Source organism: Coregonus clupeaformis, chromosome 23, assembly GCF_020615455.1.
Source record: "Coregonus clupeaformis isolate EN_2021a chromosome 23, ASM2061545v1, whole genome shotgun sequence".
In the NCBI taxonomy this organism is placed as follows: Eukaryota; Metazoa; Chordata; class Actinopteri; order Salmoniformes; family Salmonidae; genus Coregonus; species Coregonus clupeaformis.
Window position 1 is genome coordinate 51038199 of NC_059214.1, and position 26181 is coordinate 51064379.

The 26181-nt window shown below is 47.1% G+C and overlaps 1 protein-coding gene across 1 annotated transcript in view; it reads left to right on the forward strand.

Moving 5' to 3' along the window:
• pard3bb (par-3 family cell polarity regulator beta b) overlaps positions 1 to 26181 on the forward strand; it is a 627684-nt gene that overhangs the window by 124112 nt on the left and 477391 nt on the right. Inside the window, exon 3 of the mRNA XM_041843623.2 lies at positions 21599 to 21770. Coding sequence (XP_041699557.2) covers positions 21599 to 21770 — 172 coding nt within the window. The remainder of the gene's footprint in view (positions 1 to 21598; positions 21771 to 26181) is intronic.

Consider the following 26181-nt stretch of genomic DNA (forward strand, 5'->3'; position numbering starts at 1 on the left):
CAGCACAAGACGGAATCCTCTTTTCTTCCTCTCGTCTGGCAGGTGAGATCCACAGAATAAATGAATAGGAAATGTTGTATTCAGTTCCATTTAGCATGACGTGTCATTCCCTGTTGAGCAATACACATAAATACACAAATTGATGAGGGAAAGCTTTGCTCTCTTATAGCCTACGCTATTATATTATGAGATTGGGTGGCAGTAACCGAAAGGTCGCTGGTTCTAATCCCCGAGCCGACTAGGTGAAAAATCTGTCGATGTGCCCTTGAGCAAGGCACTTAACCCTACTTGCTCCTGTAAGTCGCTCTGGATAAGAGCGTCTGCTAAATGACTAAAATGTAAATGTAATTGCACTGTTCCCTCTCCTCTGTCAGGTGACTTTCACAGAATAATACAATAGGAAATGTTGTATTCAGTTTCAACACGCCAGTCCCTGTTAAGTTTGAGAAATGGGCTACATATCAGAAAACATTTTTGCTCTCATGGCCCACAATATGATACAGTGAGATAGCAGTGTCCCCCTCTCTTATGGCAGGTGGCTTTCACAGAATAGGAAATGTTATATTATGTTCACTACTAGATGCGTAATTCCCTGGTGAGTTTGAGAAATAGGCTCCTGGCAAACAGTTGTGGCAAACCTTTGGCCGATTTGCTGCAAATTTGCACATGCAAAATAGTTTTGTGGCAAACCTGTTGCGGTGACTTGTGAACTTCTGGCAAACAATTCTGAAACTTGTGGCGAACATTCTACTGTTTGCTGCAAATTTTCTGCATATTAGATCAGGTTTTTGGTTACTGTGTGTTAACAACATTCAAATGTTGTAATCTACATAAACCAAATCACATATAACTTTAAATGAACTTGTTTCTCACAGAGAAAACTGAACTAAATTTACTAAACAACATGTATTCAATGTCTTGACAGATTAAAATAAATCCGATACAACTTGAAATCATCATAATGCTAATGAAGAAAAGAGCAAAGATGGGATATTTCCCCCCAAAATTGTTTATTTAATATTTGTATGTATCTACAACATTTACATGAGAGAAATGGGAACAAATGGGAATGTTGACCTTAGGATGTTTAAAGGGGCAACTACATAATTTACATGAGCCAAGTGATAACTGAGCAACAGCTTTCAACAAATGGACGTTTTTAAAAGATAATTAACAACATTTAAATAATTAAAACAACAGAAACTAAAATCAAACCCAGTTCAGAACTATTGCCTTTTTTGAGTGACCTTTCGAGACGTCCTTCGTCCAAAGCTTGTTGAAAGAATGCACCGAAACAATCAGAAAACACAAAACAAAATTAGGATACTGAAAACAATTACTGAAAACATGTTCTATTTTGGCATGTTTAAAAGGAAGACTCAGCGACTAATGGGCGGGTTCGGCTGTTACAAAGTTACCATGATGTTGCTATGCTTCTCACTGAAACTGGCATTCTATATATTTCTCAGCAAGGAAACAATGTTTCTGCCTTGTATAAATGCTATATAAACAACCGTAGGCCTGCTAAATCTACCTTTTTTAAATGTGTGGCCAACTGTTCCTAGAGATCCACAGTTTACAATATTTTTCTTTAGCCAAGCCTCAACACAATTGATTCAAACTAATCAACTAATTATGATTTTCAATCTAGACTGGGGACTTCATCATTAAGAGACAGTTGTCTACTAGTTGTCTTTTCTTCCTGACTGAGCTAGTTGTCTACTAGTTGTTACAGTTACGTCATTTAGCAGACGCTCTTATCCAGAGCGACTTACAGTTAGTGAGTGCATACATTATTTATTTAGTTTATTTTTTCGTGGGAATCAAACCCACAACCCTGGCGTTGGAAACGCCATGCTCTACCAACTGAGCTACATCCCTGCCAGCCATTCCCTCCCCTACCCTGGACCAATTGTGCGCCGCCCCATGGGTCTCCCAGTCGCGGCCGGCTACGACAGAGCCTGGATTCGAACCAGGATCTCTAGTGGCACAGCTAGCACTGCGATGCAGTGCCTTAGACCACTGCGCCACTCGGGAAGTTGTCTCTTCTTCCTGACTCAGGTGTATAAGGCTTGGGTGAAAGAAAAACAACATAACATTGCGTCATGCCTAATATGGCAATTGATATTATTTTTCCAAAATGAATTATTGTTAACTTACATCTCAAAGCCTTGTGCACATGTATTTCTCAGTCCTCAGTTTGATTGAAGGCCTCAATCTGTGTTTTTGCCTCGTAACTGATTGCTTCTAGATAGAGAGAAGGAACAACACATGAGCAAGATGCGCTAGCTACTAGTTTAATATAATAAAATATCACATTCATACAAAGAATGAATTTATGGGCTACGTTTATGAGAATAATATATGCAATAATACATGCATTGAAAGAATGGCGCCGGAGAAGATGGCTGCCATTTTACAGCCCTCTAACCAATTGTACTATTGTGTGTTTTTTTGCATTATTTATAATTTATTCTGTACATAATGTTTCTGCCATCGTCTCTTATGACCAAAAAGAGCTTCTGGATATCAGGACAGCAATTACTCACCTCGTATTGGACGAAGATTTCTTCTTCAACGAGTCGGACGCAAAGGATATTCTACAGACACCCGGCAAGGCCCAAATCCCAGTCATTCGCATGAGAAAGAGACGGAGATATCGTGGACGTAGGTCGGGGTGCCTTGTAAGGATCCGACTGCGAGCGAGTATATCATTTGAAAATATATTGGACGACCCAACATTAAGGTTATCCTACACTCCAATTTGCATACCGCCCCAACAGATCCACAGATGATGCAATATCTATTGCACTCCACACTGCCCTTTCCCACCTGGACAAGAGGAACACCTACGTGAGAATGCTATTCATTGACTGCAGCTCAGCGTTCAACACCATAGTGCCCTCAAAGCTCATCACTAAGCTAAGGACCCTGGGACTAAACACCTCCCTCTGCAACTGGATCCTGGACTTCCTGACGGGCCACCCCCAGGTGGTAGGGGTAGGTAACAACACATCTGCCATGCTGATCCTCAACACGGGGTGCGTGCTTAGTCCCCTCCTGTACTCCCTGTTCACCCACGACTCCAACACCATCATTACGTTTTCCGATGACACAACAGTGGTAGGCCTGATCACCAACAACGATGAGACAGCCTATAGGGAGGAGGTCAGAGACCTGGCCGTGTGGTGCCAGGATAACAACCTCTCCCTCAACGTGATCAAGACAAAGGAGATGATTGTGGACTACAGGGAACAAAAAGAGGACTGAGCACGGCCCCATTCTCATCGACGTGGCTGTAGTGGAACAGGTTGAGAGCTTCAAGTTCCTTGGTGTCCACATCACCAACAAACTATCATGGTCCAAATGCACAAGAAAGCGTATTCCCCCTCAGGAGACTGAAAAGATTTGGCATGGGTCCTCAGATCCTCAAAAAGTTCTACAGCTGCACCATCGAGAGCATCCTGACAGGTTGCATCACCGCCTGGTATGGCAACTGCTCGGCCTCCGACCGCAAGGCACTACAGAGGGTAGTGCGTACGGCCCAGTACATCACTGGGGCCAAGCTTCCTGCCATCCAGGACCTCTATACCAGGCAGTGTCAGAGGAAGGCCCTAAAAATGGTCAAAGACTCCAGCCACCCTAGTCATAGACTGTTCTCTCTGCTACCGCACGGCAAGTGGTACCGGAGCGCCTTGTCTAGGTCCAAAAGGCTTCTTAACAGCTTCTACCCCCAAGCCATACAACTCCTGAACAGCTAATCATGCCTACCTGGACTATTTGCATTGCGATTTATTGTGATGGTGTAGGCTATATTACATGGATTTATTTTGACTTTTTAAAATGTAGATGTTCCAAAGGTCTGCATCAGTGGCTTGTAGGTTATGCGTAGAAGCCAGGAGATGCTAAATGTGTTTATGTGCCAAGGCCCCTCGATCCTTAAACTGAAGTCACGAGAATGAGATTCCCCATAGTATATGTTGTACCGAAGTTGACTGACTGAAAGTGAAAGCGTTTCACCGTTTGAAGGAGAAGGAAGCTGAACTATAGTTCAATCTCCTATTTCTAGTCTGGTGTTACTTCAAGCTTTTCCATCTAGAGTGGTAATTGTTAAATATCGAAAACAAAATAACAGTAAAGTAGATTATCAAGTTATTTGGGTACCGCTGCGTGTCTGATTAATTGCTATGGCAATAACTAATTTGTTGAAATGAAGATTAAATCCATAACGATGCATCGTCTGACTACCAGCCATAATGTGACTGATGATTTTGAGTGATGAATGATTATAATTTTAAACTCCTTTTAAGAGTGTCTGCTTGTATATGGTTCCATGGCCACGTCTTGATAAGCTCCATTCCAATTAACACTAGACCTTATACTGTATCTCCATTAAATACTAGACCTTATACTGTATCTCCATTAAATACTAGACCTTATACTGTATATCCCTTAAATACTAGACCTTATACTGTATATCCATTAAATACTAGACCTTATACTGTATATCCATTAAATACTAGACCTTATACTGTATATCCCTTAAATACTAGACCTTATACTGTATATCCATTAAATACTAGACCTTATACTGTATATCCATTAAATACTAGACCTTATACTGTATCTCCATTAAATACTAGACCTTATACTGTATCTTCATTAAATACTAGACCTTATACTGTATCTCCATTCAACACACACACACACACACACACACACACACACACACACACACACACACACACACACACACACACACACTCACACACACACACTCCCTGCACTAATTTGCTCTAACCCTCTGCTGACCATGTTCTATTGATTACAGACGTGGTGAGAGGACAGGAGAAAGAGGTGGATGGAGGGAGGGAGAGCGTGAGCTGGTGATTTGCTCAGTGATTTGTAGTGCAGTTGTTATCTAACATGGTGATTTGTACCCTAACTGAGTTAAGGAGTGTCTGAGGCCTGGAAGCCTTTGCCTGTTCACTGGTCTAGGAAGAGTGAGGAGCACAAATATAGTGAAGTTCGGTATTGATCTGGCTGTGACTGTCTATTGAAATATTCTTATAAGGGATGTGAACGTTAAAATGTTTAAACAAAGTTGGGATCCTTAACGTTAAGAAAAATGCCTAACCGAAAACCTTTTTTTTTTTTTTGGTCCCACAAAATTAAAATCACAAAACATATTATTTTCCATGTTATAGCCCAACTAGACTGTAAAGGTCTGGGGTGTCATTTTAATAACCCAGACAGGATAAAGGTCTGGGGTGTCATTTTAATTAACCAGACAGGATAAAGGTCTGGGGTGTCATTTTAATTAACCAGAGAAGATAAAGGTCTGGGGTGTCATTTTAATTAATCAGACAGGATAAAGGTCTGGGGTGTCATTTTAATTAACCAGAGAAGATAAAGGTCTGGGGTGTCATTTTAATTAACCAGACAGGATAATGGTCTGGGGTGTCATTTTAATAACCCAGACAGGATAAAGGTCTGGGGTGTCATTTTAATAACCCAGACAGGATAAAGGTCTGGGGTGTCATTTTAATTAACCAGAGAAGATGGTGGTGGTCCTCTGTAGCTCAGCTGGTAGAGCACGGCGCTTGTAACGCCAGGGTAGTGGGTTCGATCCCCGGGACCACCCATACACAAAAAATGTATGCACGCATGACTGTAAGTCGCTTTGGATAAAAGCGTCTGCTAAATGGCATATTATTATTTATTATTAAGATAAAGTTCTGGGGTGTCATTTTAATTAACCAGAGAGGAAGAGGAGAAGTTTAGGCTACTTTGCTGAATTTGCGAGGAATGTAAGACAAGATATTACGAGATACAGATTGCCAAGACATTATTTCTGCCTGCTCCCTCCTCTCTCTCCTCAGATATCTGTATATAATCACGAGATGCTCATGTCTCCGCCCTAACAATGGGAGCCGTTGTCCCAACAGTGGGAAGGCAGGCGACAAGCTTAGGTCCAAAATAAGCCCACAGAAACGTATTGGGCTTATTTTGGAGAGATTTTGGTGAGAGTGAAACCTCTCGCTTCGCCTCTTACTCTCTGTCTTCGCTAATGATGCGAGTGTCAGTCTTAGGTCTGTTGCGTGTAGATTATCATAGCATATTCATTGATGATAGGCCCTGCTTTACTGAAAACATTGCAAGCCAAGAAATTGCAAGATACAGCATTCCATTGCGAGATATAGCTTTTGATTGGCGATAGATAGGCCTAGTTCACGGTTCTGACTGTCTGTCTGGTGGCTGACCTGCCTATACTGATAGATAGGCCTAGTGCACGGTTCTGACTGTCTGTCTGGTGGCTGATCTGCCTATACTGATAGATAGGCCTAGTGCATGGTTCTGACTGTCTGTCTGGTGGCTGATCTGCCTATACTGTGCCCCTCCCCTCTCTCTCCGTCCCTCGCTAGCTCGCCCCTCCCCTCTCTCTCCGTCCCTCGCTAGCTCGCCCCTCCCCTCTCTCCCCGTCTCCTCGCTAGCTCGCCCCTCCCCTCTCTCCCCGTCCTCTCGCTAGCTCCCTATGAAAGATGCAAGTGGTTGTGTTCTCGGAAGTACTGCAACTAATCAGTCTCCTCCATTCCAAAAAATACTGAATCTTAGGAGTCGATTACTGGCGGAATCGAATCTTGACACTCAATAATGGGAATCGATGAATCAATTATTTTGGAGTTGACTCTCCACCACTACGTCCTCGTTATTAACTTTGGAAAAATGGCAAAGAAAAGCAAGCGACAACAGCGATGTCCTGTATGGCAATACAGGACAATGTAGCTCAATTGGTATATTATTATTATTATTATTACTTTGACAAGTTAAATGAGAAGGAAATGCAAACTTTGCGATGTGTAATTGAAGTACAGTAATTGGTAGTACAGGTGCAATGCTTCACCATCTGAAAGGGGACGCACCGTGAGACCCAAACCATCTGAAAGGGGACGCACCGTGAGACCCAAACCATCTGAAAGGGGACGCACCGTGAGACCCAAACCATCTGAAAGGGGACGCACCGTGAGACCCAAACCATCTGAAAGGGGACGCACCGTGAGACCCAAACCATCTGAAAGGGGACGCACCGTGAGACCCAAACCATCTGAAAGGGGACGCACCGTGAGACCCAAACCGTTGCTGGCAGCAGCGCAGGTGGAATTTTGTTACATTTTTCTTATCGTTTTAACGGAAACCGATTTGATTATTATTTTTAAAAAATATGGCTGTTTAAACGTTATAAAATATTTGTCAGTTTGTCACATCCCTAATTGATATTGTTATCAATATCCCTCTCTCTGTCTCATCTAGTCTACATATCAATATCCTTCTCTGTGTCTCATCTAGTCTACATATCAATATCCCTCTCTCCGTCTCATCTAGTCTACATATCAATATCCCTCTCTGTCTCATCTAGTCTACATATCAATATCCCTCTCTCTCTATCTGTCTCATCTAGTCTACATATCAATATCCCTCTCTCTCTCTCTGTCTCATCTAGTCTACATATTAATATCCCTCTCTGTCTCATCTAGTCTACATATCAATATCCTTCTCTCTGTCTCATCTAGTCTACATATCAATATCCCTCTCTCTCTATCTGTCTCATCTAGTCTACATATCAATATCCCTCTCTCTCTCTCTGTCTCATCTAGTCTACATATCAATATCCCTCTCTCTCTCTCTGTCTCATCTAGTCTACATATTAATATCCCTCTCTGTCTCATCTAGTCTACATATCAATATCCCTCTCTCCGTCTCATCTAGTCTACATATCAGTATCCCTCTCTCTCTCTCATCTAGTCTACATATCAATATCCCTCTCTCTGTCTATAAGTATAAACACCATGGGACCACGCAGCCGTCATACCGCTCAGGAAGGAGAAGCGTTCTGTCTCCTAGAGATGAACGTACTTTGGTGCGAAAAGTGCAAATCAATCCCAGAACAACAGCAAAGGACCTTGTGAAGATGCTGGAGGAAACAGGTACAAAAGTATCTATATCCACAGTAAAACGAGTCCTATATCGACACAACCGGAAAGGCCGCTCAGCAAGGAAGGAGCCACTGCTCCAAAACCGCTATAAAAAAGCCAGACTACGGTTTGCAACTGCACATGGGGACAAAGATCGTACTTTTTGGAGAAATGTCCTCTGGTCTGATTAAACAAAAATAGAACTGTTTGGCCATAATGACCATCGTTATGTTTGGAGGAAAAAGGGGATAGCTTGCAAACCGAAGAACACCATCTCAAACGTGAAGCATGGGGGTGGCAGCATCATGCTGTGGGGGTGCTTTGCTGCAGGAGGGACTGGTGCACTTCACAAAATAGATGGCATCATGAGGAAGGAAAATTATGTGGATATATTGAAGTAACATCTCAAGACATCAGTCAGGAAGTTAAAGCTTGGTCGCAAATTGGTCTTCCAAATGGACAATGACCCCAAGCATACTTCCAAAGTTGTGTCAAAATGGCTTAAGGACAACAAAGTCAAGGTATTGGAGTGGCCATCACAAAGCCCTGACCTCAGTCATATAGAACATTTGTGGGCCGAACTGAAAAAGCGTGTGCGAGCAAGGAGGCCTACAAACCTGACTTAGTTACACCAGCTCTGTCAGGAGGAATGGGCCAAAATTCACCCAACTTATTGTGGGAAGCTTGTGGAAGGCTACCCGAAACGTTTGACCCAAGTTAAACAATTTAAAGGCAATGCTTCCAAATACTAATTGAGTGTATGTAAACTTCTGACCCACTGGGAATGTGATGAAATAAATAAAAGCTGAAATATGTAGCTCAGTTCGTAGAGCATGGCGTTTGCAACGCCAGGGTTGTGGGTTCGTTTCCCACGGGGGGCCAGTATGAAAAAAATAAAATAATGAAAGAACTCACTAACTGTAAGTCGCTCTGGATAAAAACGTCTGCTAAATGACTAAAATGTAGATGTAAATGTAAAACACCATCCCCACCGTCAAACATGGAGGTGGAAACATTATGCTTTGGGGGTGTTTTTCTGGTAAGGGGACAGGACAACTTCACTGCATCAAAGGGACGATGGACAGGGCCATGCACCGTCAAATCTTGGGTGAGAACCTCCTTCCCTCAGCCAGGGCATTGAAAACGGGTCATGGATGGGTATTCCAGCATGACAATGACCCAAAACACACGGCCAAGGCAACAAAGGAGTGGCTCAAGAAGAAGTACATTAAGTTCCTGGAGTGGCCTAGCCAGTCTCCAGACCTTAATCCCATAGAAAATCTGTGGAGGGAGCTGAAGGTTCGAGTTGCCAAACGTCAGCCTCGAAACCTTAATGACTTGGAGAAGATCTGCAAAGAGGAGTGGGACAAAATCCCTCCTGAGATGTGTGCAAACCTGGTGGCCAACTACAAGAAACGTCTGACCTCTGTGATTTCCAACAAGGGTTTTGCCACCAAGTACTAAGTCATGTTTTGCAGAGGGGTCAAATACTTATTTCCCTCATTAAAATGCAAATCAATTTATAACATTTTTGACATGCGTTTTTCTGGATTTTTTTGTTGTTATTCTGTCTCTCACTATTCAAATAAACCTACCATTAAAATTATAGACTGATCATGTCAGCAGGGGATCAAATACTTTTTTCCCTCACTGTACCTTCACTCCGAGCTTAGACTGCTAACAGGGCTGACATGGCTAACAGGTGTGTATGAGAGAGAGTCTTACAGGGCTAACACACAGGGCTATTCTGGGCCTTAGAGTGTGAAGCACCTAGCTAGTGGAGTCATATGATCACGGTCACAGGCCTGGGAGGGTTTAGGTGGAAAGAGACTAAGTTACACGTTTTTTTTAAGGAGAGAGGGAGGGAAAGTTGATGCTATTTTAGCCTTGTAACTTTAGTGTGGACGGTGTCGTGTCCTAGCCCTGGTACTCAGGTGTCGTGTCCTAGCCCTGGTACTCAGGTGTCGTGTCCTAGCCCTGGTGCTCAGGTGTCGTGTCCTAGCCCTGGTACTCAGGTGTCGTGTCCTAGCCCTGGTACTCAGGTGTTGTGTCCTAGCCCTGGTACTCAGGTGTCGTGTCCTAGCCCTGGTACTCAGGTGTCGTGTCCTAGCCCTGGTACTCAGGTGTCGTGTCCTAGCCCTGGTACTCAGGTGTCGTGTCCTAGCCCTGGTGCTCAGGTGTCGTGTCCTAGCCCTGGTTCTCAGGTGTCGTGTCCTAGCCCTGGTGCTCAGGTGTCGTGTCCTAGCCCTGGTACTCAGGTGTCGTGTCCTAGCCCTGGTGCTCAGGTGTCGTGTCCTAGCCCTGGTACTCAGGTGTCGTGTCCTAGCCCTGGTACTCAGGTGTTGTGTCCTAGCCCTGGTACTCAGGTGTCGTGTCCTAGCCCTGGTACTCAGGTGTCGTGTCCTAGCCCTGGTACTCAGGTGTCGTGTCCTAGCCCTGGTACTCAGGTGTCGTGTCCTAGCCCTGGTACTCAGGTGTCGTGTGTGTCATTCTGCATCCTGATGTGGTGTTTGGTGTTCTCAGGTAGGAAAGGAGTTGTATAGTGAGAGAGAATGGGATCACGGCTCTAGACAGACGGGGCACCATTCTGTTTACAATAAATGGGAAATTAGACAGATAGAACATTGGGTCTGACACACGTGTGCACACCCAACCCTCCATCTCTCTTCTCCTGGGCTGCCAGTGCAGATTGATGACATTTGTTGCGTACCACATACACCCCTCAGCTGGCAAGGAGGAAGTGGCTCTCCTGCTCTTGTAAATAAATCAGCAGCCTTTCACATTGATCATGCCCCAGCCAGAGAAGGGGAGGGAAGATGGAGGATGACGGGAGGAGGGAGGGGTACTTGGACAGGGCTAGGCTGTTCTTGGTGTAGGTGGGAGTTGGTGACGGTGGGATGGATTGAGATATACAGTGAGGGGAAAAAAGTATTTGATCCCCTGCTGATTTTGTACGTTTGCCCACTGACAAAGACATGATCAGTCTATAATTTTAATGGTAGGTTTATTTGAACAGTGAGAGACAGAATAACAACAAGAAAATCCAGAAAAACGCATGTAAAAAATGTTATAAATTGATTTGCATTTTAATGAGGGAAATAAGTATTTGTCCCCCTCTGCAAAACATGACTTAGTACTTGGTGGCAAAACCCTTGTTGGCAATCACAGAGGTCAGACGTTTCTTGTAGTTGGCCACCAGGTTTGCACACATCTCAGGAGGGATTTTGTCCCACTCCTCTTTGCAGATCTTCTCCAAGTCATTAAGGTTTCGAGGCTGACGTTTGGCAACTCGAACCTTCAGCAGCCTCCACAGATTTTCTATGGGATTAAGGTCTGGAGACTGGCTAGGCCACTCCAGGAACTTAATGTGCTTCTTCTTGAGCCACTCCTTTGTTGCCTTGGCCATGTGTTTTGGGTCATTGTCATGCTGGAATACCCATCCACGACCCATTTTCAATGCCCTGGCTGAGGGAAGGAGGTTCTCACCCAAGATTTGACGGTACATGGCCCCGTACATCGTCCCTTTGATGCGGTGAAGTTGTCCTGTCCCCTTAGCAGAAAAACACCCCCAAAGCATAATGTTTCCACCTCCATGTTTGACGGTGGGGATGGTGTTCTTGGGGTCATAGGCAGCATTCCTCCTCCTCCAAACACGGCGAGTTGAGTTGATGCCAAAGAGCTCGATTTTGGTCTCATCTGACCACAACACTTTCACGCAGTTCTCCTCTTAATCATTCAGATGTTCATTGGCAAACTTCAGACGGGCCTGTATATGTGCTTTCTTGAGCAGGGGGACCTTGCGGGCGCTGCAGGATTTCAGTCCTTCACGGCGTAGTGTGTTACCAATTGTTTTCTTGGTGACTATGGTCCCAGCTGCCTTAAGATCATTGACAAGATCCTCCCGTGTAGTTCTGGGCTGATTCCTCACCGTTCATTGCAACTCCACGAGGTGAGATCTTGCATGGAGCCCCAGGCCGAGGGAGATTGACAGTTATTTTGTGTTTCTTCCATTTGCGAATAATCGCACCAACTGTTGTCACCTTCTCACCAAGCTGCTTGGCGATTATCTTGTAGTCCATTCCAGCCTTGTGTAGGTCTACAATCTTGTCCCTGACATCCTTGGAGAGCTCTTTGGTCTTGGCCATGGTGGAGAGTTTGGAATCTGATTGATTGATTGCTTCTGTGGACAGGTGTCTTTTATACAGGTAACAAGCTGAGATTAAGAGTGTGCTCCTAATCTCAGCTCGTTACCTGTAAAAAAAAAAACCCTGGGAGACAGAAATCTTTCTGATTGAGAGGGGGTCAAATACTTATTTCCCTCATTAAAATGCAAATCAATTTTTGACATGCATTTTTCTGGATTTTTGTTTTGTTATTCTGTCTCTCACTGTTCAAATAAACCTACCATTAAAATTATAGGCTGATCATTTCTTTGTCAGTGGGCAAACGTACAAAATCAGCAGGGGATCAAATACTTTTTTCCCTCACTGTAGGAAGAAAGTTGAGGGAGGTTATGTTTGTGAGACTGGGGCTGGAGGTAGTCTAAGCTGAGATGTTGCTGTGGTATATTGTGTAAGCTTTGGCAGTGGTGTATGGGGTAGGATCTGGGCTGTGGGATATGGGGTAGGCTCTGGGCTGTGGTGTGTTGGTAGTCTCTGGGCTGTGGTGTATGGGGTAGTCTCTGGGCTGTGGTGTATGGGGTAGTCTCTGGGCTGTGGTGTATGGGGTATGCTCTGGGCTGTGGTGTATGGGGTAGGATCTGGGCTGTGGTGTATGGGGTAGGCTCTGGGCTGTGGTGTATGGGGTAGGATCTGGGCTGTGGTGTGTTGGTAGGATCTGGGCTGTGGTGTGTTGGTAGGATCTGGGCTGTGGTGTATGGGGTAGGCTCTGGGCTGTGGTGTATGGGGTAGGCTCTGGGCTGTGGTGTATGGGGTAGTCTCTGGGCTGTGGTGTGTTGGTAGGCTCTGGGCTGTGGTGTATGGGGTAGGATCTGGGCTGTGGTGTATGGGGTAGGCTCTGGGCTGTGGTGTGTTGGTAGGCTCTGGGCTGTGGTATATGGGGTAGTCTCTGGATTGTGGTGTGTTGGTAGTATCTGGGCTGTGGTGTATGGGGTAGTCTCTGGGCTGTGGTGTATGGGGTAGTCTCTGGGCTGTGGTGTATGGGGTAGTCTCTGGGCTGTGGTGTGTTGGTAGTCTCTGGGCTGTGGTGTATGGGGTAGTCTCTGGGCTGTGGTGTATGGGGTAGGCTCTGGGCTGTGGTGTGTTGGTAGTCTCTGGGCTGTGGTGTATGGGGTAGTCTCTGGGCTGTGGTGTATGGGGTAGTCTCTGGGCTGTGGTGTATGGGGTAGTCTCTGGGCTGTGGTGTGTTGGTAGTCTCTGGGCTGTGGTGTATGGGGTAGTCTCTGGGCTGTGGTGTATGGGGTAGTATCTGGGCTGTGGTGTATGGGGTAGTCTCTGGGCTGTGGTGTATGGGGTAGGCTCTGGGCTGTGGTGTATGGGGTAGTCTCTGGGCTGTGGTGTATGGGGTAGGCTCTGGGCTGTGGTGTATGGGGTAGTCTCTGGGCTGTGGTGTATGGGGTAGTCTCTGGGCTGTGGTGTGTTGGTAATCTCTGGGCTGTGGTGTATGGGGTAGTCTCTGGGCTGTGGTGTATGGGGTAGTCTCTGGGATGTGGTGTATGGGGTAGGCTCTGGGCTGTGGTGTTTGGGGTAGGCTCTGGGCTGTGGTGTGTTGGTAGGCTCTGGGCTGTGGTGTATGGGGTAGGCTCTGGGCTGTGGTGTGTGGGGTAGTCTCTGGGCTGTGGTGTGTTGGTAGGCTCTGGGCTGTGGTGTATGGGGTAGTCTCTGGGCTGTGGTGTATGGGGTAGTCTCTGGGCTGTGGTGTGTTGGTAATCTCTGGGCTGTGGTGTATGGGGTAGTCTCTGGGCTGTGGTGTATGGGGTAGTCTCTGGGCTGTGGTGTGTTGGTAATCTCTGGGCTGTGGTGTATGGGGTAGTCTCTGGGCTGTGGTGTGTTGGTAATCTCTGGGCTGTGGTGTATGGGGTAGTCTCTGGGCTGTGGTGTGTTGGTAGTCTCTGGGCTGTGGTGTATGGGGTAGGCTCTGGGCTGTGGTGTGTTGGTAATCTCTGGGATGTGGTGTGTTGGTAGTCTCTGGGCTGTGGTGTATGGGGTAGTCTCTGGGCTGTGGTGTATGGGGTACTCTCTGGGCTGTGGTGTGTTGGTAGTCTCTGGGCTGTGGTGTATGGGGTAGTCTCTGGGCTGTGGTGTATGGGGTAGGCTCTGGGCTGTGGTGTATGGGGTAGTCTCTGGGCTGTGGTGTGTTGGTAATCTCTGGGCTGTGGTGTATGGGGTACTCTCTGGGCTGTGGTGTGTTGGTAGTCTCTGGGCTGTGGTGTATGGGGTAGTCTCTGGGCTGTGGTGTATGGGGTAGGCTCTGGGCTGTGGTGTATGGGGTAGTCTCTGGGCTGTGGTGTGTTGGTAATCTCTGGGCTGTGGTGTATGGGGTACTCTCTGGGCTGTGGTGTGTTGGTAGTCTCTGGGCTGTGGTGTATGGGGTAGTCTCTGGGCTGTGGTGTATGGGGTAGGCTCTGGGCTGTGGTGTATGGGGTAGTCTCTGGGCTGTGGTGTATGGGGTAGTCTCTGGGCTGTGGTGTATGGGGTAGTCTCTGGGCTGTGGTGTATGGGGTAGGCTCTGGGCTGTGGTGTATGGGGTAGGATCTGGGCTGTGGTGTGTTGGTAGGATCTGGGCTGTGGTGTGTTGGTAGGATCTGGGCTGTGGTGTATGGGGTAGGCTCTGGGCTGTGGTGTATGGGGTAGGCTCTGGGCTGTGGTGTATGGGGTAGTCTCTGGGCTGTGGTGTGTTGGTAGGCTCTGGGCTGTGGTGTATGGGGTAGGCTCTGGGCTGTGGTGTGTTGGTAGTCTCTGGGCTGTGGTGTATGGGGTAGTCTCTGGGCTGTGGTGTATGGGGTAGTCTCTGGGCTGTGGTGTATGGGGTATGCTCTGGGCTGTGGTGTATGGGGTAGGATCTGGGCTGTGGTGTATGGGGTAGGCTCTGGGCTGTGGTGTATGGGGTAGGATCTGGGCTGTGGTGTGTTGGTAGGATCTGGGCTGTGGTGTGTTGGTAGGATCTGGGCTGTGGTGTATGGGGTAGGCTCTGGGCTGTGGTGTATGGGGTAGGCTCTGGGCTGTGGTGTATGGGGTAGTCTCTGGGCTGTGGTGTGTTGGTAGGCTCTGGGCTGTGGTGTATGGGGTAGGATCTGGGCTGTGGTGTATGGGGTAGGCTCTGGGCTGTGGTGTGTTGGTAGGCTCTGGGCTGTGGTATATGGGGTAGTCTCTGGATTGTGGTGTGTTGGTAGTATCTGGGCTGTGGTGTATGGGGTAGTCTCTGGGCTGTGGTGTATGGGGTAGTCTCTGGGCTGTGGTGTATGGGGGTAGTCTCTGGGCTGTGGTGTGTTGGTAGTCTCTGGGCTGTGGTGTATGGGGTAGTCTCTGGGCTGTGGTGTATGGGGTAGGCTCTGGGCTGTGGTGTGTTGGTAGTCTCTGGGCTGTGGTGTATGGGGTAGTCTCTGGGCTGTGGTGTATGGGGTAGTCTCTGGGCTGTGGTGTATGGGGTAGTCTCTGGGCTGTGGTGTGTTGGTAGTCTCTGGGCTGTGGTGTATGGGGTAGTCTCTGGGCTGTGGTGTATGGGGTAGTCTCTGGGCTGTGGTGTATGGGGTAGTCTCTGGGCTGTGGTGTATGGGGTAGGCTCTGGGCTGTGGTGTATGGGGTAGTCTCTGGGCTGTGGTGTATGGGGTAGGCTCTGGGCTGTGGTGTATGGGGTAGTCTCTGGGCTGTGGTGTATGGGGTAGGCTCTGGGCTGTGGTGTGTTGGTAATCTCTGGGCTGTGGTGTATGGGGTAGTCTCTGGGCTGTGGTGTATGGGGTAGTCTCTGGGATGTGGTGTATGGGGTAGGCTCTGGGCTGTGGTGTTTGGGGTAGGCTCTGGGCTGTGGTGTGTTGGTAGGCTCTGGGCTCTGGTGTATGGGGTAGGCTCTGGGCTGTGGTGTGTGGGGTAGTCTCTGGGCTGTGGTGTGTTGGTAGGCTCTGGGCTGTGGTGTATGGGGTAGTCTCTGGGCTGTGGTGTATGGGGTAGTCTCTGGGCTGTGGTGTGTTGGTAATCTCTGGGCTGTGGTGTATGGGGTAGTCTCTGGGCTGTGGTGTATGGGGTAGTCTCTGGGCTGTGGTGTGTTGGTAATCTCTGGGCTGTGGTGTATGGGGTAGTCTCTGGGCTGTGGTGTGTTGGTAATCTCTGGGCTGTGGTGTATGGGGTAGTCTCTGGGCTGTGGTGTGTTGGTAGTCTCTGGGCTGTGGTGTATGGGGTAGGCTCTGGGCTGTGGTGTGTTGGTAATCTCTGGGATGTGGTGTGTTGGTAGTCTCTGGGCTGTGGTGTATGGGGTAGTCTCTGGGCTGTGGTGTATGGGGTACTCTCTGGGCTGTGGTGTGTTGGTAGTCTCTGGGCTGTGGTGTATGGGGTAGTCTCTGGGCTGTGGTGTATGGGGTAGGCTCTGGGCTGTGGTGTATGGGGTAGTCTCTGGGCTGTGGTGTGTTGGTAATCTCTGGGCTGTGGTGTATGGGGTACTCTCTGGGCTGTGGTGTGTTGGTAGTCTCTGGGCTGTGGTGTATGGGGTAGTCTCTGGGCTGTGGTGTATGGGGTAGGCTCTGGGCTGTGGTGTATGGGGTAGTCTCTGGGCTGTGGTGTATGGGGTAGTCTCTGGGCTGTGGTGTATGGGGTAGTCTCTGGGCTGTGGTGTATGGGGTAGGCTCTGGGCTGTGGTGTATGGGGTAGGATCTGGGCTGTGGTGTGTTGGTAATCTCTGGGATGTGGTTTGTTGGTAGTCTCTGGGCTGTGGTGAATGGGGTAGTCTCTGGGCTGTGGTGTATGGGGTAGTCTCTGGGCTGTGGTGTATGGGGTAGGCTCTGGGCTGTGGTGTGTTGGTAATCTCTGGGCTGTGGTGTGTGGGGTAGGCTCTGGGCTGTGGTGTGTTGGTAATCTCTGGGCTGTGGTGTATGGGGTAGTCTCTGGGCTGTGGTGTGTTGGTAGGCTCTGGGCTGTGGTGTATGGGGTAGTCTCTGGGCTGTGGTGTGTTGGTAATCTCTGGGCTGTGGTGTATGGGGTAGTCTCTGGGCTGTGGTGTATGGGGTAGTCTCTGGGCTGTGGTGTGTTGGTAGTCTCTGGGCTGTGGTGTATGGGGTAGTCTCTGGGCTGTGGTGTATGGGGTAGGCTCTGGGCTGTGGTGTATGGGGTAGGCTCTGGGCTGTGGTGTGTTAGTAGGCTCTGGGCTGTGGTGTATGGGGTAGGCTCTGGGCTGTGGTGTATGGGGTAGGCTCTGGGCTGTGGTGTGTTAGTAGGCTCTGGGCTGTGGTGTATGGGGTAGGATCTGGGCTGTGGTGTATGGGGTAGGATCTGGGCTGTGATGTGTTGGTAGTCTCTGGGCTGTGGTGTATGGGGTAGGATCTGGGCTGTGGTGTGTTAGTAGGCTCTGGGCTGTGGTGTATGGGGTAGGATCTGGGCTGTGGTGTATGGGGTAGGATCTGGGCTGTGGTGTATGGGGTAGGATCTGGGCTGTGATATGTTGGTAGTCTCTGGGCTGTGGTGTATGGGGTAGGATCTGGGCTGTGGTGTGTTCGTAGTCTCTGGGCTGTGGTGTATGACTTGTTCTCTTTCTCCCTGTCATTAACCATGACGACATGTTCTCTTTCTCCCTGTCATTAGCCATGATGACTTGTTCCCCTGCTCTCTCTGTATGTCATGTTTTATTGATTTGGGGGTTTATACCTGCGTGTGGGTTTGTTTACCTGCCAGTGCGTGTAGGCAGGAAGCCTTTGCCTTTGCTGGTAAAGTCCTCTTTCTATGCGCGGTGTAAACACCAGTCCCCTGTCCCTCCTCTATTCAGCGGCCCCCACCCCTCACATTGAGGCTGGAGGCCCCTAGAAAACACACACACACACACACACACACACACACACACACACACACACACACACACACACACACACACACACACACACACACACACACACACACACACACACTGCAGCTGGCCTAGAGGCCCCTAGAACAGGAGTGTTGTAGTATTAACTCTAACTGCAGAGTCAGTTGTCTGGTCAATAGGCAGGGTGATGTCTGTATATAACGGAGCCACTCACATAGACAGCTGACTGGATTTGGAGAAGTGCCAGTGGAATGGACCCCGGACCACTCTGACACACACACCGACCCACTGCATCAACATGCTGGGCTCCTTGGACGTTCTCTATAGTGTCCTGATCCACAAGGTAAACACAGTTTGATACTTTATTGGCATAGCAATCCAAGTTGATTTATTGTGAACACTATCACTCCTTTAGCTTCTGTCCTGTAGCTGGGGGAGCTGTTCAGATTACACTGTAACTACTGGGGGAGCTGTTCAGATTACACTGTAACTACTGTAGATGGGGGAGCTGTTCAGATTACACTGTCACTACTGTGGGGGAGCTGTTCAGATTACACTGTCACTACTGTAGATGGGGGAGCTGTTCAGATTACACTGTCACTACTGTAGCTGGGGGAGCTGTTCAGATTACACTGTCACTACTGGGGGAGCTGTTCAGATTACACTGTCACTACTGGGGGAGCTGTTCAGATTACACTGTCACTACTGTAGATGGGGGAGCTGTTCAGATTACACTGTAACTACTGTAGATGGGGGAGCTGTTCAGATTACACTGTCACTACTGTAGATGGGGGAGCTGTTCAGATTACACTGTCACTACTGTAGATGGGGGAGCTGTTCAGATTACACTGTCACTACTGGGGGAGCTGTTCAGATTACACTGTAACTACTGTAGATGGGGGAGCTGTTCAGATTACACTGTAACTACTGGGGGAGCTGTTCAGATTACACTGTAACTACTGTAGATGGGGGAGCTGTTCAGATTACACTGTAACTACTGTAGATGGGGGAGCTGTTCAGATTACACTGTCACTACTGGGGGAGCTGTTCAGATTACACTGTAACTACTGTAGCTGGGGGAGCTGTTCAGATTACACTGTCACTACTGGGGGAGCTGTTCAGATTACACTGTAACTACTGTAGATGGGGGAGCTGTTCAGATTACACTGTCACTACTGTAGATGGGGGAGCTGTTCAGATTACACTGTAACTACTGTAGATGGGGGAGCTGGTCAGATTACACTGTCACTACTGGGGGAGCTGTTCAGATTACACTGTAACTACTGTAGATGGGGGAGCTGTTCAGATTACACTGTCACTACTGGGGGAGCTGTTCAGATTACACTGTAACTACTGTAGATGGGGGAGCTGTTCAGATTACACTGTAACTACTGTAGATGGGGGAGCTGTTCAGATTACACTGTAACTACTGTAGATGGGGGAGCTGTTCAGATTACACTGTAACTACTGTAGATGGGGGAGCTGGTCAGATTACACTGTCACTACTGTAGATGGGGGAGCTGTTCAGATTACACTGTCACTACTGGGGGAGCTGTTCAGATTACACTGTCACTACTGGGGGAGCTGTTCAGATTACACTGTCACTACTGTAGATGGGGGAGCTGTTCAGATTACACTGTCACTACTGGGGGAGCTGTTCAGATTACACTGTAACTACTGTAGATGGGGGAGCTGTTCAGATTACACTGTCACTACTGTAGATGGGGGAGCTGTTCAGATTACACTGTAACTACTGTAGATGGGGGAGCTGTTCAGATTACACTGTCACTACTGGGGGAGCTGTTCAGATTACACTGTCACTACTGTAGATGGGGGAGCTGTTCAGATTACACTGTCACTACTGGGGGAGCTGTTCAGATTACACTGTCACTACTGGGGGAGCTGTTCAGATTACACTGTAACTACTGTAGATGGGGGAGCTGTTCAGATTACACTGTCACTACTGTAGCTGGGGGAGCTGTTCAGATTACACTGTCACTACTGGGGGAGCTGTTCAGATTACACTGTCACTACTGTAGATGGGGGAGCTGTTCAGATTACACTGTCACTACTGGGGGAGCTGTTCAGATTACACTGTAACTACTGTGGGGAGCTGTTCAGATTACACTGTAACTACTGTAGATGGGGGAGCTGTTCAGATTACACTGTAACTACTGTAGATGGGGGAGCTGTTCAGATTACACTGTCACTACTGTATGGGGAGCTGTTCAGATTACACTGTCACTACTGTAGATGGGGGAGCTGTTCAGATTACACTGTAACTACTGTAGATGGGGAGCTGTTCAGATTACACTGTCACTACTGTGGGGAGCTGTTCAGATTACACTGTAACTACTGGGGGAGCTGTTCAGATTACACTGTAACTACTGTAGATGGGGGAGCTGTTCAGATTACACTGTCACTACTGTGGGGGAGCTGTTCAGATTACACTGTAACTACTGTAGATGGGGGAGCTGTTCAGATTACACTGTAACTACTGTAGATGGGGGAGCTGTTCAGATTACACTGTAACTACTGTAGATGGGGGAGCTGTTCAGATTACACTGTCACTACTGGGGGAGCTGTTCAGATTACACTGTCACTACTGGATGGGGGAGCTGTTCAGATTACACTGTCACTACTGGGGGAGCTGTTCAGATTACACTGTAACTACTGTAGATGGGGGAGCTGTTCAGATTACACTGTCACTACTGGGGGAGCTGTTCAGATTACACTGTAACTACTGTAGATGGGGGAGCTGTTCAATTTCAAGCTACCTATGATTGATTGTTTTCTTAGATGCCCAGCACACCTACCTTCAGTCTTGTTCTCTGATTTCTATTGATAGTTTGAGGCTTGAAAAGAAAGGCAGAAGTCAGTAAAAAAAAAAGCAGTTCTTGTCATATCTGCTTCTGTATTCTGCCAGTGAAAATATGATGGGCTAGTTGTCTCAAGTTGTTTGAAAAGTCGTAATTTCCCTTATAGGTTGGTATTTTGGGAATCATTGTACAAAAGAGGTCTGACTTCTTCCTTTAACTGTGCTTGATCAGTTCTTGTAAAACTTTTGTTTGGGAGACGGGGCCTATTGAATTTCCAACTACCGTGATGGTCAAACCTCTGTCACCGTCTATTTTGTATTGAGCGTTTTTCGGACTTTTGATGAGCAGTGTGAGAAAAAATAAAACGGTGAAAGAAAACTGTGCTCTTTCTCCTCTCTCTCTCTCTCCTCTCTCTCTCTCTCTCTTTCTCTCTCTCTTTCTCATCTCTCTCTCTCTCCTTTCTCTCTCTCTCTCCTTTCTCATCTCTCTCTCTCTCCTCTCTCTCTCTCCTTTCTCCTCTCTCTCTCTCTCTCCTTTCTCCTCTCTCTCTCCTTTCTCTCTCTCTCTCCTTTCTCATCTCTCTCTCTCTCCTCTCTCTCTCTCCTTTCTCCTCTCTCTCTCTCTCTCTCTCTCTCTCTCTCCTCTCTCTCTCTCTCTCTCTCTCTCTCTCTCTCTCTCTCTCTCTCTCTCTCTCTCTCTCTCTCCTTTCTCATCTCTCTCTCTCTCCTCTCTCTCTCTCTCTCTCCTTTCTCCTCTCTCTCTCTCTCTCTCTCTCTCTCTCTTCTTTCTCATCGCTCTCTCTCCTTTCTCCTCTCTCTCTCCCTCTCTCTCTCTCTCCAGCTGATGGCCGTCTATGAGGAGCAGGAGGCCCAGCGGAGAGAGGCTGTGAGTCTCAGAGGAGGAGTAACAGGAAGGACCAGCCCCAGCCAAGACCCCTACGACTCGGAGCTCTCCGTCTTCCAGCCAATCAGAGGAGGAGAGATAGAAGTCAACTCCTCAGCTCTCAAGTCCAGTAGGTATCACGGTCATAGAGATAGTTTAGGGTCGATAACATTGAGGAGCCCTTTAAGTTCAGATAAAAGCGCAATCAAACTGATTCCAGACCTTTATGCCTTCACAAGCATACACGGAGGCTGTTTCCCAAATGGCACCCTATTCCCTGGATTCACGACCCCTCACAGCGGGGACACCTCCATGACCCCTCCACGACCCCTCACAGGGGGGTCACACCCCTAATCTCCCCCTGTCCCTTCCAGATGGTAGGTATTTAGGACCATATATTGTTAAAAAGAACTTGGTAGGCAGTAAGGACCCATATGTGTTTCAAGATGAGAGGACATGACACACTGCCAATTTACCAGCATGGAGAATGGAAGGGGGAGAGATGACCCTTAACCTCTGTGTATAAATTAAGAAACATGAGATTTACAGAAGATTGTAACACTCAATGCTGTCTTGGTAAGCAACTCCAGTGTATATTTGTGTTTTGGTTATTGTCCTGCTGAAATATGAATTTGTCTCCCAGTGTCTGGTGGAAAACAGACTGAACCATGTTTTCCTCTGGGATTTTGCCTGTGCTTAGCGCCATTCCATAATTTTTTTTCTCTCCAAGAAACTCTGTAGTCTTTGCCGATGACAAGCATACCCATAACATGATGCAGCCACCACCATGCTTGAAAATATGAAGAGTGGTAGTCAGTTATGTGTTGTATTGGATTTGCCCAAAACATAACACTTAGTATTCAGGACATAAAGTTAATTTCTTTGTCACATTTTTTGCAGTTTTACGTTAGTGCCTTATTGCAAACAGGATGCATTTTTAAAAATGTATATTTTTCTTCTGTACAGGCTTCCTTCTTTTCACTCTGTCATTTAGGTTAGTATTGTGGAGTAACTACAATGTTGTTGATCCGTCCTCAGTTTTCTCCTATCACAGCCATTAAACTCTTAACTGTTTTCAAGTCACCTTTGGCCTCATGGTGAAAATCCCTGAGCGGTTTCCTTCCTTTCCGGCAACTGAGTTAGGAAGGACGCCTGTATCTTTGTAGTGACTGAGTGTATTGATACACCATCCAAAGTGTAATTAACCTCTACGGGATCGGTGTCCCATATACGGGACGGTTGAGCTAGCGTGCGCTAATGTGATTAGCATGACTGTTGTAAGTAACAGCAAACTTTCCAGGACATAGACATGTCTTATACGGGCAGAAAGCTTAAATTCTTGTTAATCTAACTGCACTGTCCAATTTACAGTAGCTATTACAGTGAAAAAATACCACGCTATTGTTTGAGGAGAGTGCACAACAACAAAAAATGTATCATGGCAACTGGTTTGATACATTCACCTCTGAAGGTAAATAATGTACTTACATTCAGTAATCTTGCTCTGATTTGTCATCCTAAGGGTCCCAGAGATAAAATGTAGCATCATTTTGTTTGATAAAATCAATTTGTATATTCTAATAAAGGAACTGGGTTCTACAGTTTGAACCCCTGCTGTCTCTGTCTGTCTCCCAATCCTTCTGTCTGTCTCTCCATCCTTCTGTCTGTCTCCCAATCCTTCTGTCTGTCTCCCCATCTTTCTGTCTGTCTCCCAATCCTTCTGTCTGTCTCCCAATCCTTCTGTCTGTCTCCCAATCCTTCTGTCTGTCTCCCCATCCTTCTGTCTGTCTCCCCATCTTTCTGTCTGTCTCCCCATCTTTCTGTCTGTCTCCCCATCTTTCTGTCTGTCTCCCCATCTTTCTGTCTGTCTCCCCATCTTTCTGTCTGTCTCCCCATCTTTCTGTCTGTATCCCCATCTTTCTGTCTGTATCCCCATCTTTCTGTCTGTCTCCCCATCTTTCTGTCTGTCTCCCCATCTTTCTGTCTGTCTCCCCATCCTTCTGTCTGTCTCCCCATCTTTCTGTCTGTCTCCCCATCCTTCTGTCTGTCTCCCAATCTTTCTGTCTGTCTCCCCATCTTTCTGTCTGTCTCCCAATCCTTCTGTCTGTCTCCCAATCCTTCTGTCTGTCTCCCCATCCTTCTGTCTGTCTGTCACCCAATCCTTCTGTCTGTCACCCAATCCTTTTGTCTGTCTCCCAATCTTTCTGTCTGTCTCCCCATCTTTCTGTCTGTCTCCCCATCCTTCTGTCTGTCTCCCCATCCTTCTGTCTGTCTCCCAATCCTTCTGTCTGTTTCTCTCTTTCTTTCTCTCTTCACAATGTCTCTCCCTTTCTCTCCCTCTTTCATTATGTCATTCTGAAAGTAGGATTGATTTTAAGTCAATTCAAGCCATTCCCCACCCAGTCTTAAGTGACCAAGGGTGCTTTTTGGGACTGAAAGGAAATCAATATTTGACCCCACAATATCATTTGACATCTATATTTGCAGAAGGCATGATAACACATAGTTGCTGTCTACCAGCTGTCTAAACATAAGGAATCATAATTAATTAATACTTTTCTACTCCCTCTACATGTTTTTTTCTCCACAGTAACGTCATCACACTATTATATGGAAAACTATACATACATTTGAAAATAGGCTTATATATCTGTTTGCAGTTGGAATTTGAAACATTTTAGATTTGATCCCAATATTTGACGAAGTCTTAAGTTGAATGATGGAGAGGGAAAGAGAGCTGTGCTGCCATTACTGTATTTATCACTGGTTGACACCGACATGGACTCACATAGCTAGAGAGAGACCTGTCTATATGGTGGATGTTGTTACTGCCTGCATCATGGGTTTGTTAGCCAGTCTCCTTTTAGCTTCTATACGCCAACGACCAGTCTCCTTTTAGCTTCTATAGGCCAACGACCAGTCTCCTTTTAGCTTCTATACGCCAACGACCAGTCTCCTTTTAGCTTCTATACGCCAACGACCAGTCTCCTTTTAGCTTCTATACGCCAACGACCAGTCTCCTTTTAGCTTCTATACGCCAACGACCAGTCTCCTTTTAGCTTCTATAGGCCAACGACCAGTCTCCTTTTAGCTTCTATACGCCAACGACCAGTCTCCTTTTAGCTTCTATAGGCCAACGACCAGTCTCCTTTTAGCTTCTATACGCCAACGACCAGTCTCCTTTTAGCTTCTATACGCCAACGACCAGTCTCCTTTTAGCTTCTATACGCCAACGACCAGTCTCCTTTTAGCTTCTATAGGCCAACGACCAGTCTCCTTTTAGCTTCTATACGCCAACGACCAGTCTCCTTTTAGCTTCTATACGCCAACGACCAGTCTCCTTTTAGCTTCTATACGCTAAACGACCAGTCTCCTTTTAGCTTCTATACGCCAACGACCAGTCTCCTTTTAGCTTCTATAGGCCAACGACCAGTCTCCTTTTAGCTTCTATACGCCAGCGACCAGTCTCCTTTTTAGCTTCTATACGCCAACGACCAGTCTCCTTTTAGCTTCTATACGCTAACGACCAGTCTCCTTTTAGCTTCTATACGCCAACGACCAGTCTCCTTTTAGCTTCTATACGCTAACGACCAGTCTCCTTTTAGCTTCTATACGCCAACGACCAGTCTCCTTTTAGCTTCTATACGCCAACGACCAGTCTCCTTTTAGCTTCTATACGCTAACGACCAGTCTCCTTTTAGCTTCTATACGCCAACGACCAGTCTCCTTTTAGCTTCTATACGCCAACGACCAGTCTCCTTTTAGCTTCTATACGCAGCGACCAGTCTCCTTTTAGCTTCTATACGCCAACGACCAGTCTCCTTTTAGCTTCTATACGCGACCAGTCTCCTTTTAGCTTCTATACGCTAACGACCAGTCTCCTTTTAGCTTCTACTCAGCGACCAGTCTCCTTTTAGCTTCTATACGCTAACGACCAGTCTCCTTTTAGCTTCTATACGCCAACGACCAGTCTCCTTTTAGCTTCTATACGCCAACGACCAGTCTCCTTTTAGCTTCTATACGCCACGACCAGTCTCCTTTTAGCTTCTATACCTAACGACCAGTCTCCTTTTTAGCTTCTATACGCCAACGACCAGTCTCCTTTTAGCTTCTATACGCCAACGACCAGTCTCCTTTTAGCTTCTATACGCCAACGACCAGTCTCCTTTTAGCTTCTATACGCCAACGACCAGTCTCCTTTTAGCTTCTATAGGCCAACGACCAGTCTCCTTTTAGCTTCTATACGCCATCGACCAGTCTCCTTTTAGCTTCTATAGGCCAACGACCAGTCTCCTTTTAGCTTCTATCGCCAACGACCAGTCTCCTTTTAGCTTCTATACGCTAACGACCAGTCTCCTTTTAGCTTCTATACGCCAACGACCAGTCTCCTTTTTAGCTTCTATACGCCAACGACCAGTCTCCTTTTAGCTTCTATACGCCAACGACCAGTCTCCTTTTAGCTTCTATACGCCAACGACCAGTCTCCTTTTAGCTTCTATAGGCCACCGACCAGTCTCCTTTTAGCTTCTATAGGCCAACGA